This window comes from Podospora pseudopauciseta (assembly GCF_035222475.1).
Source record: "Podospora pseudopauciseta strain CBS 411.78 chromosome 5 map unlocalized CBS411.78m_5.2, whole genome shotgun sequence".
Lineage (NCBI taxonomy): Eukaryota > Fungi > Ascomycota > Sordariomycetes > Sordariales > Podosporaceae > Podospora > Podospora pseudopauciseta.
The window spans coordinates 2,068,283-2,084,324 of record NW_026946666.1 but is presented as its reverse complement, the minus strand read 5'-3'; the positions used below and the strand labels follow the sequence as shown (position 1 = coordinate 2,084,324).

At 50.5% G+C, this 16,042-nt stretch overlaps 6 protein-coding genes across 6 annotated transcripts; 3 read left to right on the top strand and 3 right to left on the bottom strand.

Annotated features, from left to right (window-relative positions):
* Window positions 1-211: 211 nt before the first annotated feature.
* On the bottom strand, window positions 212-1,495 carry HTB1 (histone H2B). The gene is made up of 3 exons (XM_062913131.1): window positions 883-1,495; window positions 724-795; window positions 212-656 (listed from the first exon to the last, which is right to left on the bottom strand). Exons 1-3 carry the CDS (start codon window positions 1,043-1,045, stop codon window positions 478-480), a joined length of 414 nt encoding a protein of 137 aa, XP_062764392.1. The 5' UTR covers window positions 1,046-1,495; the 3' UTR covers window positions 212-477.
* Window positions 1,496-2,688: 1,193 nt separating this feature from the next.
* HTA1 (histone H2A) lies at window positions 2,689-4,340 on the top strand. Its single transcript, XM_062913130.1, has 3 exons — window positions 2,689-3,600; window positions 3,750-4,042; window positions 4,096-4,340. The coding sequence occupies exons 1-3, from the start codon at window positions 3,545-3,547 to the stop codon at window positions 4,152-4,154; spliced, it is 408 nt and encodes a 135-aa protein (XP_062764391.1). The 5' UTR covers window positions 2,689-3,544; the 3' UTR covers window positions 4,155-4,340.
* Window positions 4,341-4,485: 145 nt separating this feature from the next.
* Window positions 4,486-5,518, bottom strand: QC763_505380 (uncharacterized protein). Its single transcript, XM_062913129.1, has 5 exons — window positions 5,217-5,518; window positions 5,019-5,151; window positions 4,860-4,938; window positions 4,758-4,799; window positions 4,486-4,689 (listed from the first exon to the last, which is right to left on the bottom strand). The coding sequence occupies exons 1-5, from the start codon at window positions 5,237-5,239 to the stop codon at window positions 4,667-4,669; spliced, it is 300 nt and encodes a 99-aa protein (XP_062764390.1). The 5' UTR covers window positions 5,240-5,518; the 3' UTR covers window positions 4,486-4,666.
* A 57-nt stretch (window positions 5,519-5,575) lies between these two features.
* On the top strand, window positions 5,576-8,047 carry KGD2 (2-oxoglutarate dehydrogenase complex E2 component). Its single transcript, XM_062913128.1, has 4 exons — window positions 5,576-6,471; window positions 6,561-6,890; window positions 6,958-7,350; window positions 7,423-8,047. The coding sequence occupies exons 1-4, from the start codon at window positions 6,229-6,231 to the stop codon at window positions 7,717-7,719; spliced, it is 1,263 nt and encodes a 420-aa protein (XP_062764389.1). The 5' UTR covers window positions 5,576-6,228; the 3' UTR covers window positions 7,720-8,047.
* A 300-nt stretch (window positions 8,048-8,347) lies between these two features.
* QC763_0085850 (uncharacterized protein) lies at window positions 8,348-11,885 on the bottom strand. The gene is made up of 14 exons (XM_062906189.1): window positions 11,361-11,885; window positions 11,267-11,294; window positions 11,180-11,211; window positions 10,963-11,058; window positions 10,868-10,893; window positions 10,701-10,801; window positions 10,445-10,622; window positions 10,324-10,389; window positions 10,224-10,251; window positions 10,115-10,156; window positions 9,957-10,065; window positions 9,395-9,896; window positions 8,815-8,982; window positions 8,348-8,756 (listed from the first exon to the last, which is right to left on the bottom strand). Exons 12-14 carry the CDS (start codon window positions 9,875-9,877, stop codon window positions 8,739-8,741), a joined length of 669 nt encoding a protein of 222 aa, XP_062764388.1. The 5' UTR covers window positions 9,878-9,896; window positions 9,957-10,065; window positions 10,115-10,156; window positions 10,224-10,251; window positions 10,324-10,389; window positions 10,445-10,622; window positions 10,701-10,801; window positions 10,868-10,893; window positions 10,963-11,058; window positions 11,180-11,211; window positions 11,267-11,294; window positions 11,361-11,885; the 3' UTR covers window positions 8,348-8,738.
* A 681-nt stretch (window positions 11,886-12,566) lies between these two features.
* On the top strand, window positions 12,567-15,643 carry QC763_505330 (uncharacterized protein; the record flags this gene model as incomplete). The annotated part of the gene is made up of 8 exons (XM_062913127.1): window positions 12,567-12,872; window positions 12,970-13,168; window positions 13,234-13,529; window positions 13,607-14,179; window positions 14,230-14,571; window positions 14,607-15,183; window positions 15,204-15,433; window positions 15,497-15,643. The coding sequence occupies 8 exons, from the start codon at window positions 12,567-12,569 to the stop codon at window positions 15,641-15,643; spliced, it is 2,670 nt and encodes an 889-aa protein (XP_062764387.1).
* Between the last annotated feature and the right edge of the window lie 399 nt (window positions 15,644-16,042).

Sequence of the window (16,042 nt, the reverse complement as noted above, 5' to 3'; positions counted from 1 at the left end):
TGAGATTATTTTTTTTCGTAAACCATCATCATGAATAGTCCCAAAGGGATTATGTAGGTCCCAAATACGTAACATGTTCGTGTCTTAGTTATCTGTGCCGCGATGTCTGGATGTTGAGTTCTATTAATTCCAATAGACCAACACAAAATTAGACATGGAGAGGTAGAAGTGCAAACAAGAGAGGACCGATCGTCACATTTACCGATGGAGACCAGGTGGGTTTGTTCATATGCACGATTTCATTTCGCCCGAAACCCTGATATCAAGGTATGTAGTGTACAACCGCAAAAACCCCGTAATTGACCGATAAAAAAAAACATTGCCCCCATAAAAAGCAGACCATCCGTGACGCGTTGCATTAAGAGACCCCAAGGATTGTGTGCCCTGGCGCAAGCCTCATCATGACTCCCAAATGCCAAAGCAAATCCTATGCCCTATTGAGAAAAAAAGAGAGAAAAGACAAGATCATCCAACCACCTATTTCGTGCTCGACGAGTACTTGGTGACGGCCTTGGTGCCTTCAGACACGGCGTGCTTGGCAAGCTCGCCGGGAAGGATGAGGCGCACGGAGGTCTGGATCTCACGGGATGAGATGGTGGACTTCTTGTTGTAGGCGGCAAGCTTGGAAGCCTCGGTCGCGACGCGCTCGAAGATGTCTATCGGGCACAAGGGTCAGAAAAGGCGCGCTTTAAAGACGGATTGCTTTGGACAGAAGAAACATACCGTTCACGAAAGAGTTGAGGATGGACATGGCACGGTTGGAGATACCAGTGTCGGGGTGGACCTGCTTGAGGACTGCAAAGTTTGTTAGCGAAATCCAGATGGACTGCATGGGACTCGAGGATGGGCAAAGTCGCGCTTCGGCCCGGGAATGCCACTCACCCTTGTAAATGTAGGAGGAGTAGGTCTCCTTGCGCGCCTTGGTGCGCTTCTTCTTCTCGCCAGAGGCAGCGGTCTTCTTGCCAGCATCCTTCTTCTCGGGAGCCTTGGAGGCAGTGGCGGGGGCCTTGTTGGCGGGCTTCTTGTCAGCGGCCTTGGGGGGCATTTTGGCGTTTTTTTAAGATGGGTTGTTGGGTAAGTAAGACGAAGTGAACCGAAGTTCTGGATGGATCTGGCGATTTGATGGGCGTGGAAGAGTTTGTGGGAGAGTTGGTTGATGGAGGAAGAAATGCAGCCGGCGAGGGGGGATGGGCCTTTTGTAGCTGACGCGACATGCGAGTGCCGTGGTGCTGATTGACTGATTGATTTGAGTACCGCGCCGAAAGGTGGGGACATGCCGCTTGATTTGGCAAAAAAATAAGGCACAAAGGAAGGCAGCCCCGGTCCAAAGTTGCAAGGTGACGCGGTGGTCCAAGCGCCATAACACGCTCCTGAGGCTCCGAATGGGGCATAGCAGCATCCGACCAGAAATAATGCACACTCTAGATCTGCGGCTGGTATTTTTTTTCTCGAGCTTTGCCGGGAAATCAGGGCCCCGCCCAGCAGGGCAACCCTGTCGGAACTTGGTGGTGGAATCTCAGTTGTGGTGCAAGGCGGGCCAGGCCTGATGTGAGCCTCGACGACAGCTCATGCGCCAGCCATCCGCAACCCGGCGTGTCGTTCGGGTTTCTTTCTCTCTTTCGTTCTTTCTGTATCTGCCTCTCCATTAAACCTCGACTCTCAGAATCCCGGCCACAGCGGCCAGGAATCAGGGTCCGTTCACCTTGGTTTTCCTGGGATGTGTAAATCTGTCTGCGTATTCCATGACAATCGATGGAGAACGTGTCCGGCGTTCCACCAAGGATAGAGATGTGAAAGCTAGGTGGATTATGCCCTGATACATTGACACAGTGACACATGGGATGGACTGATGGAGCCTCCTCGGCTCCTCAGGGGAGCTGCTTTAGCAGGCACACCTAGGTGTGTGTCAACACCCTCCAGCCTTACAGAACTCCATGCCATCCGAGGCCGGCCTTGATTGGCTCTGTCCTGCTCAACTGCCATCTCCGTTCGCTTCCAAGACCTGGGGAAGAGCCACTCTCACCCTGATGACACATGACAATTGCGGATGCAGATGGACTTTGACCCAGTGTTGGCAGCTGCGGGAAGGGCCGCATGGGAGAGAAGACGAGCCTGAAGGGTTCTAGATCTGTCAGGCAGCTCGGCCCGAGAGAGCGGATGCCCTGCCCGGATGGGTTTCACACGATCCGGAGATCTGGGGGATCTGGGGTATCATGGGGCAAAAGCTTGACTGGTGAGGCTATATCTACTTTTGGGCCCAATCCTGACCCAATATGGCACGAAAACCCACATGTGAATGTGTATGAGGCTCCAAGAGCATCTACCTATGTTCAAAAAGGGTCAAGCAGCCTTTTTGGACCCTTCAGGTTCCCTGAACCCAAAAATCAAGCCCCAATCTTAAAGAGTCCAGGTAAAATCGACCTAAAATGCGAGTTTATACCAGTACTGTACTTCCTTGACGTAAAAAGAGCATACATCTGCCCAGTCCAAGGATAAGTCATGATGGACTTGTCAGCCTGGGTTGACCAAAAAAACTCCAACATGCCAAGCGAACCCAACCAGTCCATTCCAGAATGAACCATGCTTCAACACACAAGGTAGACAGACCAGAGGGTCCTAAAAAAATAAAAATAAAAGACTCGGATGAGCGAAACCCACAAGCTCGGTCAATTTTGATGGACAAAAATGGCACAAAAAGCCAAACAAACAACAAGAACGACAAGAGCCAACCAGAACCAAGTGGACAAGTATGAGTTGTCCCAGATTGCAAAGTCAGGTCGGCTGGGAGACCAGACTGAGTTGCAATGAACTTCAGGTACTGGGGTTCGAGGGTCGAGGCGGCCTGGGGCAGAGCGGTCAGATGAGTCCAAGTGATCTGAGTAAATCAGTCAGCCAAGCTCCATGACCAAAGACGGCAGGGTGGTTGTGGTTGCTAGTGCTGTGGATTGTTGTGATTGCTGATTTTGCCGGTGTCGAATCACAGAGGATGGCCCCTGTTTTTTCATTTTTCGAAGACGCGCAGTGGCAGGAGAGAAGAAAAAAAGGGACCATGGAGTGCAGTCAGTTAGGATGCGCGACAGAACGCGGTCGGGGGATGGCGCGATATTTGTACAATCAGGAACATCAAAATCGACACAAGCGTTCCTGGTCTGTGGCCCTTTTTTTTTGTGGGCAGCCTGATTCAGTTTTTGCTGGTCGCTGCGCTGCAACCACCCAATTGCCGGCTTTGTGGTTGTTCTGCCCGATTTTTTTACCCTTGCAGCCTGGGGTGCCACACCAGCTGCCACGCCCTGTTTTGGGACTAGCCCCATTGGCCCTGATCAACATTGTGAAAGGCGCGGGTGATCCGTGATCTGGCGCTCTACGCGAAAACTACTTAACTCACACATCCCCCACCAGCACTCTGCTTCTCCCATCCATTCCATTTTCCATCAGCAAACTTCCGCTCTACCATCAACCAACCCATCCAGACCTTTGAGTCTCTCGTCCTTGCCCAACTACACCAACTTTTTCTCAACTTTTCCACCCACTCAACTCTATCAAAATGACTGGCGGCGGCAAGTCCGGTGGCAAGGCGAGCAGCGGCAAGAACGCGCAATCGTGAGTCTTTCCCACGCGAGCCGCTCAAAACCTGCCAGGCGCATCACGGTCTGGACCTCTGAGGTCCCGATCTGGATGTCCTCTCGCGTTTTAGACGCGTTTTCTCATCCTCTCTTTAGTTCTCGTTGCTAACAACATGTCGCTTGCAGTCGTTCTTCCAAGGCTGGTTTGGCTTTCCCCGTCGGCCGTGTTCACCGTCTTCTCCGCAAGGGCAACTACGCTCAGCGTGTCGGTGCCGGTGCTCCCGTCTACCTCGCCGCTGTTCTTGAGTACCTCGCTGCCGAAATCCTCGAGTTGGCTGGCAACGCCGCTCGTGACAACAAGAAGACCCGTATCATCCCCCGTCATCTCCAGCTCGCCATCCGCAACGATGAGGAGTTGAACAAGCTCCTTGGGCACGTCACCATTGCCCAGGGTGGTGTCCTTCCCAACATTCACCAGAGTAGGTTTTTCTTCACATCTGCACCGGTATCAATGGTTCTAACATGTTTTCAGACCTTCTTCCCAAGAAGACTGGCACCAAGCCCGGAAAGAACGCCTCGCAAGAGCTGTAAATGGGTTGTGGAATTTTGTCGTCTTTTCTGCTTTCATTTTTCGGTCGGCACGTTGGGTTCATGATATTGGGGTCACGGTCTAGGGTCAACGGTTGCTTTTTATCGCGTTTGCGGGTTGTACATTAATTCCATGATGGGCATGGTCATGGATGGGCACGAATGAGAATACCTTCTAAAGATCATCATTTTATTTTGCCATTGTCCTGCTGTATCGGTTCTGGGTTGTCCTGCATTACAGTGGTGAAGCTACGAGCGTCTCAGGCTAGGCCGGAAAATCCATCCGCTGTTGAGGTATGGTGTCGCTGGATCTCGAGATCGTTTTGCACCGGTCAATGATGTCAGGTGAATGCTCTCAGCACGAAACTAAGCTTTTGTCAAGATACGCCCATCTGGAAGCTACAGGTTGGAGGCAACCACTTTGCATTCGACGTCGCCCATGGCATGTGTCTGTTCTCCGTTCCAGTCTCCTCGTCTAAACTTATGTACATTCCATCTCCATTGCCAATGCTAGATCAGAACTTGAGCGGCGGGGGAGCTGCACACGAAAACATGTCAGCCAGGCGACTTGCACATTGAGAATGATAGGGAGTGCTGCAAACTCACGATCGAGGTTGGGGACTGGCAAGTTTCTCTCGTACTTGGATCCTGTGGAGTATTGTCAGTATATCTTGCCTCAATAGGTTATAAAGGTTGTGTGGGGCATACCTCCGGGGGCCGTTGGGGGGATATAAGGGTCGGGGTGCTTCCACTTCTCCAACAACTTCTCTGTCTCTTTCAACAGCGCCTGTACATGTTCGTGAACCTTCTTGTCAGTTGCTATATCTCCTGTCTTCGGCATCAAGGGTCGTCGGATAGAAAGCGTACACGCTGTAGTCTGGGGTCGGTGACAGCCCGGTTCTGCTCAAACAGGGAGCGGATGTAGAGCGCCTGGCCGCGCCAGACATCACGGTGTACCGACCAGTCGAGCGCGAGCTTCAAAGAGCGGCGATAAAGCGACCTAGAAGACGATGTCAGTGGACGACCTGTGACATGGTATGGTGAAGATGTGGGGATATAACTGACAATGCCGCCATCCGGGAGGACATAATGGGCAGCTTTGCGGGATCGTGACGTCGAAAACCTCGGTCAATCTGGGTTGCAGTGTGTTCGGCGCCTCAACCGCCGTGCTGAGCGTCAAGGCCCAGAAAGCAGATTCGAAAGATCAAGCAGCGTTAGTCCCAGGTCCAATAGCAAGGGGTGGACGAGGGTCGCGGACGTGGATATGAGGTCGTCGGGTTTGAGCTCAAATGACAAAGTGGATTGGAGGGAGCTTGCTGCCAAGCTTCAAGGTGTTTCTGCCTCAGGCCACAGTCTCATCGTGGGTGATGGTGGCTCGCTGCTGCTTCTCCAACCCGAACCCGCGAGATGGGCTGCCGGAGCGGATTAAGCTGCAACCGCTCAAGCACCGGTCGGTGGGGCTCCCGACTGTCAGACAGCCTACCTAGCCAACGACGTTTGAGTCCCAAGGCGCTGACGTTCCGTTCCATATTGCCGAGCCCAGAGAGACCCGTGCGGCCCCGGTGAGTACTTTGGCCGCCACGCCAAAGCTGCTGCAAGTTGAGGTCACCAGACGGTTGGCGAGTGGAGGCCGTGCAATATGTTAGCCGTGATGCGCCGGCAGCGCCGTGGCGCCGCTCCCAGCTGTGTGCTTCGTGCAAGGATTGTGAGTCTGCCAACTGGACGCAGTAGCTATTTTTTTCCAACCTGGATTTCGGAAAGCAACCTCCTGTCTCAACGGCGCAATTCAACCTCTTGCCTGCACATCACTCCTCGCTCTCAAGACTCCTCCCTCAACGTCTCGACCAGCCCGTCGCAGCGCACAAGGTCAAATTCATCATTTGGTTGCCCAGTGCGGTCTTTACGCGGCATCTTTTGTTCGTGACCTCACCCTGCCTTGCGCTCTTTCCCAGCCAAAAAAGCTGTTGACTCGAACCTCCCGCGTCTCTCTGCCGAACCCAGGCTCGTGCTGCACCCGATCTACGAATTCCCGCAGTAAACAACCACATACTCGTCCTAGCATAAGCACGTCGACAGTATGGTGTACAGAGGTCTCCGACTTGCGGCTCGCGCTGCTCCCAAATTTGCGCTCTACAACAACAATACAGCCCTGCGACAACTGCCCCTGCAGTTCCAACATGTGCGGACATATGCTGACAAGATCGTCAAGGTGCCGCAAATGGCCGAGTCGATCAGCGAGGGTACTCTGAAGCAGTGGAACAAGTCAGTTGGTGACTTTGTTGAGCAGGATGAGGAGATTGCGACCATTGAGACCGACAAGGTACGCATAGCCCAGCCCATCAGGACTCTTCCGCGAAGTCCTGTTGTGTCACTTGCTTCCGGTCTAACTGATGTGCCGTAACGCAACAGATTGATGTTGCTGTCAATGCTCCTGAGGCCGGTGTCATCAAGGAGTTCCTCGCCAACGAGGAGGATACCGTCGTTGTTGGCCAGGATCTCGTGCGTATCGAGCTTGGAGGTGCGCCGTCGGGCGACAAGCCTGCCGCTGAGCCCAAGGAATCGGCTCCCGAAAAGAAGGCCGAGCCTGAGAAGGCTCCCGAGCCCAAGCAGGAGGAGAGCAAGCCTGATGCCTCTGCCCCTGCCCCCCCTAAACAGGAGACACCAGAACCCAAGAGCAAGCCCGCTCCAGTGGCCGCCCCTGAGAAGCCCGCCACTCTGGGCAACCGCGAGGAGAAGAGGGTACGATTATACTTGCACAATCACACTGCCAGCTAAGCGTGCCCTTTTGCTGACTGAAGCCCAACAGGTCAAGATGAACCGGATGCGTCTTCGCATTGCCGAGCGCTTGAAGCAGTCTCAAAACACCGCCGCTTCTCTGACCACATTCAACGAGGTCGACATGTCAGCTCTGATGGAATTCCGCAACAAGTACAAGGAGGAGGTTCTCAAGAAGACTGGTGTCAAACTTGGCTTCATGAGCGCTTTCTCGCGTGCTGCCGTACTTGCCATGCGCGATATTCCTGCCGTCAACGCCTCGATTGAAGGTCCCAATGGCGGTGATACCATCGTCTACAGGGACTACGTCGACATCAGCGTTGCTGTTGCTACTGAGAAGGGTCTCGTTACCCCTGTTGTCCGCAACGCTGAGGCTATGGATCTTGTTGGCATCGAGAGGTCCATCGCTGAGCTGGGCAAGAAGGTACGTCTAAAATCACCATTTGCAAAAAAGCTCTGCAAGTCTCAGACCCTAACATGGAAACCCTTTTAACAGGCTCGCGACGGCAAGCTCACTATTGAGGACATGGCTGGCGGTACCTTCACCATCAGCAACGGTGGTGTCTTCGGTTCCCTCATGGGCACCCCCATCATCAACCTTCCCCAAAGCGCCGTGCTTGGTCTTCATGCCACTAAGGAGCGCCCAGTTGTCGTCAATGGCAAGATTGAGATCCGTCCCATGATGTACCTGGCACTTACCTATGACCATCGTCTTCTTGACGGCAGAGAGGCCGTGCAGTTCTTGGTCAAGGTAAAGGAGTACATTGAGGATCCCCGTAAGATGCTTTTGTAGATGAGTATCACTTGCAGGGGTAGCGTCATTCACTTGTCTTTTCTGGGTTGAATGCGTATGTATAATGTAAATTATCAAAGGGCCTTTTTCACTGGCATGGTGCATCATGGGGCGTTTCCAATTAGATATGGGCATTTTTTGCAACTGGCAATGCCTGCTCCTACGTGTGTACCTCTGGGCTGTCCTGATCTGTCGGTATAAGTCGTGGGTTTGGTTTGACAATGGGACAAGGCGTGTGTATATGTGTATAATATGACAGTGCTTTTGGTTGTATGCCTACACTGTGTATATGAGAACGGTAGAATCATAGGCATCAAAACGAGTGTTTAGTTTTGTCTGTGGCCATATCGTTGGCCTCTAATTGATTCAAACCAAAGCTCTGTTTCACCATGACATGTGGTGACTTTGAAGTGTTTCTTTCAGCTTTTCAGACAAACAAACGATCTCTATATATATCAATATCTTTCCCCGTACGTTATGGACAGGAAACGGAGATAACGACAGTTTGGAGGAACTTTGTTACCTAGTTACAGGCGGTATAGAAATAGAATATTGGCCTCGAGTATAGCAACATGATGAATGTTCAATGACCCCTAAGCTCTTCTTGATTATTTTGTCGGGCCTTTGATTCGATAACCACCTTGAATTTTCTTGCACGAGTGTGCCGGGGCATGAGATTGATACGAGAAGCAGCTAACTAGCAACGGGACAGATTCTCCCAAGCCCCGTAATATAACTATACACAATAGCTTCGCCATAATACTTCAGTACTTTCATCTCCACAAAGTTAAGAGGTGCAGCGTTGCTGTTTAGCTATATCCACTTTACTTCAGCCATACCCAGACCCAATGAACAAAGTCTGCCCAGTTGTGTCTTGTGATGCCACTGTCAGGGAACTCGAGCCTTCCCTTCCACGTATGGCTTGAAGCCTGCACGGTCTGGCTCAAGTCGCCCGACTTGTCTGTCCACCAATCCCTAAACCGGAACCCGTGTTTACGGATATTATAACACAAGATGAGTCAAATGAACACCGGAAGCTATGATTGGTCAGTATCGTGCGCTGCGCTGGCAATCCGCCTGAGCTCGAGCACTTACACTAATATAAGCAGCAATGAACTTGCGAATGCTGAAGGGCTCAATAAAGGCGCCTACCCCGTTGAAGAGGATAAGAACGACACAAGCAACTAACCCATAGCAAGCTTTGAGCCATTGCCCGTGGGACTTGTATGGATACCGAGGGTTGTCTCGATCATAGCTCGCTGCCTGTGACTCAGACGTATTGCCGTATATTTTGGCATCTTCAAGTCTAGAGGTGAGATGTCAAAGCTGCAAATGGCTGAGAAATTCAACTTGTGGAAGACTCACGTCCGGAAAAAGTACAGATAGGTTGCACATATGGAGGCATAAACACTAGACACATTCATCAGTACCCTGGCGTTTTTCTTAAAAGGCTAACCCAGAATCTAGAAAGAAATCCGGTAAATATAGCTTTCACTTACACGAGACCTGTGCATGTTTATTAGCCAGTCGGTCTCACTCGGGTTTCAAAGCATGCATGGTGATATAGGGAAGAGGGAATTACAGGATACAGTGCAGTTGTTGGCTAGCTCGTCAAGTCTCTAATTGTGGCATTATGAATCAGCAGATGCCCACCCAGAAGGGCAGCAGTACTTACTGCCCCAACTGAGCCTTCACGGCCCGTGTAAGCGACCATCATGATGACACCTGTCATCAAAACCGCTCTCACTGGCACCCCAGATCGACACTGGCGAAGACGTCTCGTAATAAACTCAGGGCCGGTCTGACCGCAAAGAGCCAGGGTATGCAAAACCCTTGTCACGATATACATAGAGTTAACACCGCAAGTGAAGGCCGAGAAGACAAAGACTCCGCTGAAAAAGTGGGCAACTTTGGGCATACCAGCCTCCACGACGGCGATAATGAAAATGGAGCGTGCACCGACCGGGGTACTGTGGCCATTGATGAAAGGGTGATCCATGGGGACAACAAACGATGCGGTGAGCATGGCCAGCGAATACAACGTAATGACACGAAGGTTGATTTTGCGAGCGGCCATTTTCATACTCTCGACGTCACTCAATGCTCGGCTCTCTGCTGCTGTAGCTGCGACGATATCCATGCCGATATAAGAGAACATGACACTCGTGAATGTTGTCCTTTGCGCGGAGTCTTAGCCACGTCAACGGCCAATCACGACAGCTGAGTATCGTGCTTACCGGACACCTAGAAGAGCTCCCAGTGACCCTTCAATGGAATGTTCGACTTTCAGATTCTCGTCCTTGGCGTTGTACACAAGGTTGAAAAACGAGTAAGAATGATTCCAATCTGTGTGGATCGTCACCATGCCCTGTCTCGTTGGTGTATCAGAACTCACATCGAGTGCCAAGAGGTTCATGATAGTAGGCTTCCCCTCAAGCTTCGACGACGTAATGTAAGTAGCTGGCACGCCGGAACAAATGGGGTAGTGGAAGGTGTAAACTGATGCTGAAAAATAGATAGAAAAAACATCATCTAGTCATCACCAATATGAGTAACACGGAGAAAGGAATAGTGATAATCCAAGACACCAGAAGTTGCACCCACCATGATCAGTAATATGATAAACTTGAGCTTGAAACAGGCGAAAATGTATTCCAATTCGCCAAAAACCTTGAATGGCAGCATTAGCATGGGTCTGCTAGAGTTTCCGACAGGTCATACTTACTCGGACTGGAAACATATTGAACAATATGACCAGAATCAAAAACACGGATATCCACACGGCATTATCAACCCTCTGACCCACCTCCCAATGGAGAGAAGTTATTCCGTCATCATAACGGAATTTGATGGCATTTGATACTGCCACTAGCTGCTCACCGGCCAGTACAGCGTATGCAAACCTGTTTGGACACGGAGTTGTCAGGGTATGGGACAAGCCTTTACAGTGGCATATTCACTGTGAATCATGAAATACCAACCAATAGACCCACCCAACAGCAAATCCTACACCACGACTCATGAAACGGCGGGGAAATTCCATGACAGGGGCGTTGACCGGCATCAACGCAATCATTTCACCCTGTGGGACGTCACGGTCAGTAGGTCGGGACAAATGACACAGGATAAATGGAAATTCTGAACTGACAAGACAGCTTATCGCTGAGGCAATGACTTAATGTATGTGTATGAATTAGCTTCATGCCATCGGGTTGAAGTGCTGGTAACAATCAAACATCTTATCTGTTCCTATGAGTTTGTAACAGATAACTGCACCGCCAGGACCCGCGCTCGCAAGTGATCTCCCACTTCCTAAAAAAAGTCCTATGCCAGCTATTAATAAGTCCTCAACACCTATTCTGTTGAGAAATAGGGTACATACCATTGCCTATTTTGCTACCACTCAGAAGCCTTGGTTAGTCCGGTATTCGGGTGCAAAGAAGCACAAGCAATGACCCACCCAGAAAATGCGATCATCTAGATCCGTAACATCTAGTTAGTTGATACGGCGGCGATACTCGGCCGCGTCCAAGTCCGGGGATCTTACGTTTATATGTCTCTCGTCCAATACTCGCCTTATGAAACCTCAAGTGTCAATTAACAGGCATGAAAAAGGACATAAATTCTCCCTCCCAACATACCATAAGCTCTCTCCACGAAATTTTTGGTGTTCCCGGGAGGGTTCGGGTCCTCGTAGCCATGTAGAGTGGCTTCGCCATCCAGCTGAGGGCCCCGTGTGAAGATTTGAGGGTTCAATGCCTCTGGCTTTTCGTAGTCCGTGGCAGGTTGACCCGACCAGGACACAGATTCGCCAGGAATCATCCTGAAAACAAATCGGTCTACTAGACTGAGTAAGTTGTCGAACGTTCTGGTAAGTGGAATCAGTATATGATCAAATCGTTGCTTGTCCTGGATACCACCATGTTTCCAACACCTGGCAGGGCTGGTGACTGATGGGATACTAATGGTTATTATAAATTTGCTCCTTCAGCAAACTGGGATTCCAAGTGGTGTGGAGTATGGCAAAGCGTGTTGGGTGCTGCATTACAATCATGGGGTTAAAATCCGAACGAATCAGGGCAGGAGCAAACAAACCCAGCATGGCAACCACTCAGAAGCTAAACAAGGTCGCTATCCGGCATGTGGGTTCAGATGTGGGTGACCAGAAGTGGCACGGTACCTTCAACGGTGAAATGTAGATGCAAGCAGCAAGCCACACCTTAACCCCGCCAGTGCTAGCGTTCTTTTGATCTGCATGCCAAGTCTCAACTGTCCCATGTCTGCACACCTAGTGTAACTCTCTATTTGGCTGTGGCAACCTGACGACTGGGTCCCTTGAGATCCCAAGCTGCTCCATATTGAACCGCAGGTCTTGGAGCTGGCTCAGAGAGACTCGCACAATGGCTACAGATGAACCAAACATCACACATGGCTCCTTTTGCAACCCTTCATTAGTACGGCGAGTGGTAGCTTCTCCCGACAACTGTTCCGGGCTCGCATCATATATGTTCACTTTGTGCACCACCGTGAGATGTGGTTGCGAACCCAGCCACTTATATTCCACAGACCTTCACCCCCTCGTGCTTCTTGTTCCTGTGCACCCTGCCCGGCCAACCCCAAGCCAATGGAGGGGACCACGGCATTGCTCAGATGGTATTCCACCCCCTCCCACCAAAGCCGTAAACCTAGTCCTTAGCTTCGCTTTGGTGGCCGGGTACAGACTCGTCCTACCCCTCCCCCCTTTCTCAACTGCCTATCATTTCCCAATTTCTGTCCCGAATCTACCCTGTCCTTCCGACTCATTGTGCACTTCAGGACCAACACCTCTTGGAGATGTTGACATACAGATGAAGAGCGAAAACAGCCCAATCGAAACAAGATTAGGCTTAATCACCGGTAATCAGCTGGGGAAGGCATCTGAGAAGTGCGAAGCGGCGGTGCCATCCCCAGCGATCCAGCGATCTCGAGACCGCCGTGAGCGTTTTTCTCACATTCACGGTCTCTTGGAGCAGGTTTTCGATAGCTTTCCCGGCCCGAACTCGTTTCCACTCGCAGCTTGCAAGGAGATCACTACCCAGCTCCACCTTGACCCTGACAGCTTGGGTCTCCCCCCTGCATTGGCATCCGGACTACCAAATTTGGCATCGCAGCTGGTAGGGGGACCAACCTTTATACTACCTCGCACTTCATGGTCTGTCATCCGCTAACCCGAATGTTGTCTCGTAGTCTCCGTTCCCCCCCTGTCTTCAGCCCGCTGCTATCGCCGACATTGTGCCAGCAGGCTACTCTGGAGACTGGCTTGTAAAATATCTAGCATTACGAGACGTGTCGCAATTCGTAGTTGCCGCCTCAATCCAATATGCTGCCCACAAGGAGACTCGAGAACTGCGTCTCGAGCCAGCCCTGGCGCATTCCAGAAATGCTGTTCTGAGTGCGCTCGATGCCTTACGTATCCCCCCCCCCAATTCTCCCGGGTGGAGATGGTTGCAACACTGAGCACTATTTTTCGTATAGTCTTACCCGACACCCTGGACCTATCTCATCAAGACACCGCAGGGATCTGTGTCGAGGAATTCGAACTGGATGCATTGGATGCTCTATTCGCGAGGCTTGTAGCCCGTCAGGCTATTCAACGCGTCAGTGACCGGGAGATGGTCCATAACATGTCTCAGGTTGTCAGAAACATTGCTCTTCAGGACAATCCCAGTGGGCAGTTCATGCCGAATCAGCGGCCTGGTCTGTACTCTGTGAATTGCCCGGAATGTCACATCATAGGTGCATCTCAGTTGAACCCAACGGACATCAATACTGTGAGTCTTCTCTTTTTTTCCTAGGTCACGAACCCCCTCTCTCTCTTCCAAGGTGGTTAATCGCTTTCCTCTGCAAGCCTACCGAACATGGTCATGTTGCTAGACAGCTTCCACCCAAAACAAGATGCATACACTGCGGAGAAGCCATCACCATTTCACGGGAGATATCAACAGTACGGCAAACTTGGGAACTACTGGAACCACTTCACCTTGATGCTGACACCGTCAGCCTGCAACGTCATTTACCCACACAATTTCTACTACGGCCGCCCAAGACACAGACGAGCGGCTTCACGTCACTAGAATACGGCAATACGCTCCGTATAGGAGCTGGGAAATTGGGCGGACACGAAGCCTATGGCTCTTCGCACCAACCAAAGATGTTTCTTTCCAGCCCTGTATCCATAGATCCCATTGGCTCTCTGTATACTGGGCTTCTGTCGCCTCAAAGCCCCAATCACTCCCAAAGCCCATTACCGCTACGTCATCAACAATCACAAGCAGACAACAGAAGCAAACTTTCGGACCATCATGACAAGCTTGATCCAGCCTTGCTAACAGATCGGCCCACCTTCTCCCACGACTCGCCTATATTTAAACGGCTGCAGCATGACACATATGAGGCTTCATCCATAAACACCCCGAGATCTGTCCCGTGGTAACGTCGGCGGAGAAAGGAACGTCGAAATGGAGGCTGAAGTTTACAACTAGCAAAAAACCACCTGCTGGCGTAATAGCAGACTCGAGTTCCTTGTCTTCGACTACGCTTGAAGCCCAAAAGCTCGAGGAAATCACTCTGACTCCCCTTGTCATCCAGAAACATCAAGGGAGAGGGAAATCGTCGAAGAATATCAATGTTACTCTCTCGCAAAGCTCTACCCTCGCTCTATTTTGGACCCAGCTGCTCATACATGTGTGGGATGTTGCCAACACCCCTCCCACCATGATGCGGGCCATTCAGCCAGAGAGCACTTGTATCCTGGCAGCCGTCGCCAGGACTCATTTAGCATATGTTATTGGAACAAGAGATCAGAAACTTACGGTTTGCATTACCATCTTTCTCCATTTTCGACACAGTGTGACGACTTGCAGCTGCGTATTGTGAATCTCGTGCAACCTACCGTCTCAGTTATAGAGTACCGCATCCCATCCACATTATGGGCAAAAGCATTAGCGATTGACCGAGAGGAAAACTATGCGGTGGTTGGTTTTGAGAATGCCACTGTGCGTTTCTTCAAGGCAAAAACATCAGAGCAACCGCGAGAAGACCGTCTACATGCATCATCGCACCGGGATTGCAGGGGATGTCCGTCAGTCGACACCCTGACATTCTCTCAGGATGGGTTCACACTTCTAGCGAGCACAAGAAGTTCGAAAACGGGGCTAGTGCAGATATTTTCTTGGCGATTCCCATTTCACGAGTTCCAAGAGCTGGCAGCCTGCCGATATTTAGTCCCACTTCACGAATCAGAGGACAACGGTTTGTCCGCGGCCATATTTCGACCTGGATCGGATGGCGAGGGGACGTTGGTTTGTATTACGACCTGGACCCAATCCGGCACTCCTATTTTGATACAGCCGCAGGACGGACACAGGAGTGAGATTAAAGTTGACGGGCCTGGTAAATCCACCAAACTAGGAATTAGAATTCAGGGTGCTGCCTTCTCCCCTCAGGCCGGGAGCTGGTCATGATTAACGACAGAGGTTACGTTTTTCAAGTGTCCAACTTGAATCCCAGTCCCATCGATATCAGAAGAGTAGCTATCTCGAAGGGACTTACAGCAAAAAGTGAATTGTTCGCCATGTCATTTGTGACCATAGCGGACGAGGAAAATGTTCTGGTGGCATGGGCTGATTTGGCGAGAGCTAGGGGCTGGATTAAACAGATACCCATGACAGGGAGGGTAAGTAACAATACCCCCTTATGGCGTGGAGAGAAATGAACTGAGATTGTCGATTTTAAACAGGCAAATTTCGCATGCTCTGATACATCTGGGTTATTATCTGAGTCATCATCATACTGTGCGATGAAGGAATTTATGGGCCCACAGGTTGAGCTTGCTGCTATTGAGAGGACCCGCGAGCTGCCAACGGATACAGACGGTGGAATATAACTTCAAGTCTGCTACAGTATTGGGTACCTCTTAACTTATAAACTAGAAACCCAGCAATGGTAGACAATCATGTTTTTTTTATATTGCTTCAGTAGTAATATAGTGATGTTTAAAGTTAGCCCTTAACTAAAAATAAATGTAAAATAAAATTATAAGTAAAATTTAAAATTATTATTAATTTTTTTTGGAAAAATATTAGAAAGTGTATAGCACCCCCAAAAATCAGCATTATGCACTACTTATATTTATTTATTATATACTAATACTTTTTCCTAATATATTATTTTTAAAAGCTATAATATAGAGGCCTAAGTGTCACGGTTTTGGGAGACAGTAGGGCCACGAGAACCAATTAGGGCTGGACCGAGCGATCAAGCGGGGCTCACGGTCCAAATAAAC

What these genes read in the sequence shown, in the direction of transcription:
- HTB1 (XM_062913131.1), bottom strand. Translation starts at nt 1,045, where the DNA reads ATGCCCCCCAAGGCCGCTGACAAGAAGCCCGCCAACAAGGCCCCCGCC. An exon ending in CTCCTCCTACATTTACAAGG is followed by an intron (nt 796 to 882) that starts GTGAGTGGCATT and finishes CAAACTTTGCAG; the next exon opens with TCCTCAAGCAGGTCCACCCC. An exon ending in CCTCAACTCTTTCGTGAACG is followed by an intron (nt 657 to 723) that starts GTATGTTTCTTC and finishes TGTGCCCGATAG; the next exon opens with ACATCTTCGAGCGCGTCGCG.
- QC763_505380 (XM_062913129.1), bottom strand. Translation starts at nt 5,239, where the DNA reads ATGTCCTCCCGGATGGCGGCATT. An exon ending in CCCCCCAACGGCCCCCGGAG is followed by an intron (nt 4,800 to 4,859) that starts GTATGCCCCACA and finishes AATACTCCACAG; the next exon opens with GATCCAAGTACGAGAGAAAC. An exon ending in GCCAGTCCCCAACCTCGATC is followed by an intron (nt 4,690 to 4,757) that starts GTGAGTTTGCAG and finishes TTTCGTGTGCAG; the next exon opens with CTCCCCCGCCGCTCAAGTTC.
- QC763_0085850 (XM_062906189.1), bottom strand. Translation starts at nt 9,877, where the DNA reads ATGTTCTCTTATATCGGCATGGATATCGTCGCAGCTACAGCAGCAGAG. An exon ending in GTGAAGGCTCAGTTGGGGCA is followed by an intron (nt 8,983 to 9,394) that starts GTAAGTACTGCT and finishes TCTGAGTCACAG; the next exon opens with GCAGCGAGCTATGATCGAGA.
- KGD2 (XM_062913128.1), top strand. Translation starts at nt 6,229, where the DNA reads ATGGTGTACAGAGGTCTCCGACTTGCGGCTCGCGCTGCTCCCAAATTT. An exon ending in CGACCATTGAGACCGACAAG is followed by an intron (nt 6,472 to 6,560) that starts GTACGCATAGCC and finishes GTAACGCAACAG; the next exon opens with ATTGATGTTGCTGTCAATGC. An exon ending in GCAACCGCGAGGAGAAGAGG is followed by an intron (nt 6,891 to 6,957) that starts GTACGATTATAC and finishes GAAGCCCAACAG; the next exon opens with GTCAAGATGAACCGGATGCG.
- HTA1 (XM_062913130.1), top strand. Translation starts at nt 3,545, where the DNA reads ATGACTGGCGGCGGCAAGTCCGGTGGCAAGGCGAGCAGCGGCAAGAAC. An exon ending in AGCGGCAAGAACGCGCAATC is followed by an intron (nt 3,601 to 3,749) that starts GTGAGTCTTTCC and finishes TGTCGCTTGCAG; the next exon opens with TCGTTCTTCCAAGGCTGGTT. An exon ending in CCTTCCCAACATTCACCAGA is followed by an intron (nt 4,043 to 4,095) that starts GTAGGTTTTTCT and finishes ACATGTTTTCAG; the next exon opens with ACCTTCTTCCCAAGAAGACT.